At 41.1% G+C, this 5,763-nt stretch overlaps 1 protein-coding gene across 1 annotated transcript in view; it reads left to right on the top strand.

Annotated features, from left to right (window-relative positions):
• EGFL6 (EGF like domain multiple 6) overlaps nucleotides 1-5,763 on the top strand; it is a 69,249-nt gene that overhangs the window by 12,835 nt on the left and 50,651 nt on the right. The window contains exon 3 of the mRNA XM_019529317.1: nucleotides 4,161-4,253. Coding sequence (XP_019384862.1) covers nucleotides 4,161-4,253 — 93 coding nt within the window. The remainder of the gene's footprint in view (nucleotides 1-4,160; nucleotides 4,254-5,763) is intronic.

Below are 5,763 nucleotides of genomic sequence, written 5' to 3'. Positions count from 1 at the left end.
TTCCTGCCATGGCAGGAGGTCGGACTAGATGATCTGCTCAGGTCCCTTCCGACCCTAGAAACTATGAAACTATGAAAATGCACTACCTGTAGGTCAGAGGGATTTCTCATTAATAATGATGTTGCATTGTTTGTGTAATCCTAATTCTGTTGCTGAAGAGCACACCAAAGTAAAAATGATAATATACAAAAGTAATTTAGAAGAGCAAATAGACCTTTTTTGAAGCACTATGATTATCTCTTACTAGTCTCCAGCTTTTACAATCTCTTAAATGCTGTCTTCATTTGGCTGACTTCTGATGCAAGTCAGCTACTATGCAAACCTAGATTCAAGTCATTCATGACTTCAGGTAATTTGGACTGAGTGACCCAAGTGTCCCTTCCAATCTTCTGTTCCTAAAGAATTGCTTTACAACAGTTCCCCAAAACAGGTTCAATTAAGAATTGCCAAAGGAAAAGCTATGTTTCTAGACTAATCATACTCACTTGAGCATCAGTTCTACTTTCAGCCAAAAGTTTCAAACAGGGACATGGGTAGATCTAGCATATTGAAAAAAGGGTGTGTGGTGTGGTACATCATCACATAACAGTACAAATTTTTCTCCAGGTAAAAAGGAACTAGAAGCTTTTGGAATATGCTAAGGACCTAGAGCTATATTATTTATAGATCAAAGCAAAAACAAATACAACTTTATTGGACTGTACATTCTTTTGTTATATTATACATTTGTATTAAAAAAACCGATTAGGCAAATATAATAAAAAATGTTTCATTAGTCGTGGAGTCATGCACTTCTCTTTCAGGTTCATAAAACAAAGTCAAGCCTTCTAGAGCATCTTGAAAGTACATCCAACGCTTCACTGAAAGTTATTTCCACACCTGACTTAAAGTTTTAACTAGAGGTAAAAATAGTCTGCAGGGCTGTGAAATAGGAGCTACATTACCAGAAGCAGCAAATAGACAGCAGACCTACAGAAGAAAGAATGGCTTAACTAGTAGAAAATTAATACCATTAAAAAGGGGAGAGGGTCATTAACACCTGTGAAATGAAGAGTTGAGAAGGAATTGGGTAGATTACAATGAGCCATTAAGTCAAATCCTGTCTGAATAGAAATGTTGTTGCCACTGTCAGGCAGTCTGTTTTAAACTTTGAGCGGACCAGCAATCAAAGAGAGTGGGTGCACCTGTACCACTGTACTCTCCCCTTCTTCTGCCCCCCAGATCTACCCTTACACAGAGAGATACCAAATTAGGTATCTAAATCTTATTTAGGTTCCTAAATAAATACTTGTGAGCACTATCATGAACAAAGGAAAATCAGGCTATTTATTTAGGTGTCTAAGGAAAAATAAAGGTACTTTAGCTATCAAGTTTTAAAAATTTTGGCTTTATTCTTTATTGGTGGAGCAAAAAAGTCATTTGGAGTGATACAGACTTTGAATAGCAAAAGCTGATATATTCTTCTAACACAATTCATCACGGACTTAAAAAATATAAGATACCTGCTTTTCAGTTCTGCAGTATACAGTTATGTATGGACTGTGGTAAAAGTTAATACATTGTTATTGGTTGCAAGTTTGTGACCTATCAAAGCACTTGATTGAGGGTCTTATTCTGCAATTATTATTCAGCAATTCTTGCTGAGCGTCACTCCCCTTGGTAATCACATTGGCTAGGGACAGACATTGCACATAAACCGGCTTAAGTGATCATAAACTGGTTTAAACCTGTAACAGCACAGATGTTCAGTGCACATAAACCCATTTGAAAATGGTTGTAACCAGTTTGAGAGAAACCTGATTGAATGTAGTATCAGACTTAACTGATTTGGGTCAAACTGGTTTATGCAATGTCTGTCCCAGGCCCCTTGCTGGGGTAAACCAGACATCCCCAGCATCCCAGCATGCTCTCTGTTCCACAGCAGGGCTGGCCCCTCCCCTCTGCTCCCTGGCTACAGCTCCAGCACAGACTGCAGGCTGCTCCCTCCCTTCCCCCTAACCACTACCTGCTAAGCAGGAATTCCCTCCTCCTCTCTGCCTTGCCAGCAATGTCCCTCTATCATTTTCTTAATGGGATGATAAACACTGAGTTAGGGGGTGATAAATGCAAGTTATCAATTCCCTGCTAGGCTAATCAAAGTGTCCTGCTGGGGTCTGGCTATATCCTCCCCCCATCCAGCTCAGTGCTTTGGAAGGGATGGGAGGGCTGCTCTAGCACTCCCTGTCTTCTAGCCTGAGCTACTGCAGGCATGTGCCTGGATATCTGTGCAGTTTCAAACCAATTCAATCTAGCCAGGTTAGACTAACCTGCAAAGATAAAATCAATTCAGGCTCAGGCTTTTTGAATGTCTGTCCCTAACCATTGACTTTGCTGTGGTTATTCAAAGAAGCTAGTAAAAGCCAAGCCCTAAATACCTGATGGTGGGGGAAAGGAAAAAGAGCAGACACCTGTTGACTAATAACAAAATAGATTGTAAATTGGAAGGCTTGAACTCATAAATTTATTTACACTTAACAGTGTGAGAAGGCCCATGCAGCCTGTACTAGTGAACCTCTTTTCTCTAAAAAAAAGAAACATTTTCCTGTCAGGAATTAAAGCTAGTTCATGTCTTTCCTTGTATCAGTCATATCTACTGCATATATCACACTAATGTAGAAAAGAGAAATTTTATATCCTCCTGACTGTCTCACTTCAGATTTTTTTTAATAGCAATATTTAACCATTTTCCTTGGATTAGACATAAAAATGCATTATACAGAAGCAAAATTAAGCATTTGGTTAGGAATTTAGAATGAAGACCTAGATTTCTCTGTATCACAGAGTACCAGGAGGCAGAAATGTGTTGAAGTTCTCTTGCCATACTGTTAGTTTCTCCAGTATGTTTGTTCTGTCTGGAACCTATTTGTAAAAACCACTCCATATTTAAATTCACTTTACATAAAAAGATGTAATACTTCTTGACAATTCTGTCAGATAGCCGCTATAGTATTGGTGTAGCATGTCAGGCTCTGTACTTAAAAAGCATTCAGACACTTCAGGAAAATTTTCTGTTCCAATTTATTTTCTGTGTAATCTCATTGATTTAGACTCCATTACCAGTTTTCTTAGAAATCAATCAAAATAGTGTTTGCATTCGCCCCACATCTATAGTAATTTAAGCTGCTCTGGAAGGGATTAGAAAAGTTGATAACTCAGCAGTATTATATAGAAATAAAGGATTTGTGGTGATATGTGTGAAAGGACCTCCCAGAGCAGACAGGAAAAGGAAGAGACATGGAGAGAGGACAGCAAGGAAGAGATCAGAGGAAAGGGGAGAGAAATCTCAGATCAAGTATTATGAAAATAAACAACACTGAAATGCAGTCCCCAGTTACATATAACATTAGCACACTACTTATGAACAAGCTTGTGATAATAAACCGGATGAGTTTAGAAGATGTTCTTTTTCTTTCCCTTTAAAAAGTATGTACATGTCAGTTCTTAAGTGTCCAGTGTTTTACAACCCTTACATATTTCCTTTCACCTGCTCAGCCATAGCAAATAAACTGAGTGGATGAGGAATTTGAGCAAATATGTACTTTGTTTTAGTAGAGGCACTACAACTGCTTCAGGCAGAAAATGACTTCAGTTTTCTAGGGACCTTACACACTCCTTGCGCAGAAAGAAGGGAAGATGTTCTGGGAGAGGAAACTTGTGAAGCCACAACGCAACCTCTTATTGGCAGGGGATAGATAAGGAGAGAAGCGAAAGAATCTTTAAGATTAATTTTGTGGATTCAGCTTTATCCCAACCAGTGGCAGCACCTTATGGTATTTCTCATCCCCCAGCTGCAAAGCTACCAGCACCAACACCAGAAACACAAGAAAGCTGCTCCAGTGTAATTCTTTCTTTTGTGCTCAATTATCACTGAAGTCCTTCTTAACCCTTCTTTATACACTACCACTTAATATCTTCTTCCTATCTTCTGTCCTGTATAGGCTAGCATAAAAATTTACTAGTACAGGCAGGCCTTGATTTTGGTCCTTTCCAATTAAAATTTCCTCAGGGTATTATGGATTGAAGCAGAAAATAGAAGGTTTCAGCTTATGCTGTAATGCAGAAATGTCTCCCTCCCTCACCCCACAACTACATCTTTCGTTTTTCTCTTTTTGTCCCTGCAGCCATCTGTGAACATGGGTGCAAGTATGGTGAATGTGTGGGGCCAAACAAATGCAAATGTTTTCCTGGATTTACAGGGAAATCCTGCAGTCAAGGTCTGTACACGTTATAGTTGTTCTCCAAAATACTGTCATTCTATATGATCTGTCTCTTTTTGGCTTCTATGCCCTATGGGAAACTTTAGGATCATCTCTTTGTTTGCAGTTGTTTAATTGAGGTTCTCAAAGGCTAACAGGTTGGTAGGCTTAAATGAAAATGTTCTAGTTGTGAATTGTTCCCTCAGCACTGAAACAGCAAACTTTAGGTGCCACGTCCTACAATTCACTCCAGTGCCCTAAATTAGATGTATGCATTCCCTTTTATAGTGCCTAGGGAGAGCTGACCAGCTGCAGAATGAGAAGAGCAGATGGGATCCACAGCAGCCAGCATACTGAGTAGAGACTTGCCTAAGTTAACTCAGAAAACAGAGAAGACTCTGTGTGAAGTCCATCCTTCCCTATAGCATAAAGGCCTAATTCTAGGTTGCGGAGGCATCTATTGCAGGCCAGGATTGATAGCCCCAAAACCTCTCCTGCTGTTAAGCGCCTTATTTATTTCAAAAAATGAGGCAGGGCCCCTTGTTTCTTTTAAAAGGTATGTGGAGGAAGAGGTGGTGTCACTTCTTTTTTTCTTTAAAGCATCTGATAGTTACAGCACTTGCTTAGGATATGGGAGACCTTGGGTCAATGTCCTTCTCTGCCTTGTCACACGCACACCATAATGGTGGCATCGATGCGCAAGGCACCAAGATGGCGAGCCCCACCCTTCTTCCCCGCAACCATCACAAAAGGGTAAAACAAACGCTGCCATACCACTACTTTCATTATCAGAGCGTCACCATCATAGGTGAGGTCAGCTAGTCTGTAACACCAAATAAGGCTGGGACACAGAACCCTGAGAGGTGATAGGTGAAAACAGCCAGCTCACCACTGAGCGCGTCACCTGAGTGATATAAGGGAGCACACAGCTGCACCCAAGCAAGGTCGTTCATCACCTGCTTCGATTATCACAAGGGACACTAGCCTGATCACCTAGCTTCCACCTCCCGTTTGCAATTAGCAACCGCCGAATGCGGCTTCATTGCCGGCCCCGACACGATTAGCAGTCTACTTCTCTGCATCTCATTTCTCTCCTTAACACTCACTATGAGTAAATAAACCTCTACCTTCAACTACTCTCCGCCTCCATGACTATCATCTCACCTCCAGTCTCTTCGGGTGGCGTGAGCTGGACTCGCGTTAACCATCCCATAGAGAGCTAACCGGCCCTTCTAACCCCTCCATTCTGGTCCCTTGCGCTGCAATCAGACAGCAGCTTGACATGCCTGAGCAGGCTAAACCCACCTGAGAAATGCCCTAACTCCCAGGATAGAAGGCATGGTGGGATAGGGATGCTCACCACTCCTTCTGGGGAGCTGTGCTGCTTCACAAGAAAAAAGTGAAGGTTCATTGATCCAGAAAGACAGATTAAGAATGAATAGGAGTGCCTAACTAGTTGTTGGAGAATTCTGTTCATAGTTTCATAGTAGCTAGGGTCAGGAGGGACCTGAACAGATCATCTAGCCTG

This window comes from Crocodylus porosus, unplaced genomic scaffold (assembly GCF_001723895.1).
Source record: "Crocodylus porosus isolate Cpor-Errol unplaced genomic scaffold, CroPor_comp1, whole genome shotgun sequence".
NCBI classification, from domain to species: domain Eukaryota; kingdom Metazoa; phylum Chordata; order Crocodylia; family Crocodylidae; genus Crocodylus; species Crocodylus porosus.
The sequence above is the reverse complement of the archived record's forward strand: the minus strand, read 5'-3'. Positions and strand labels throughout refer to the sequence as shown.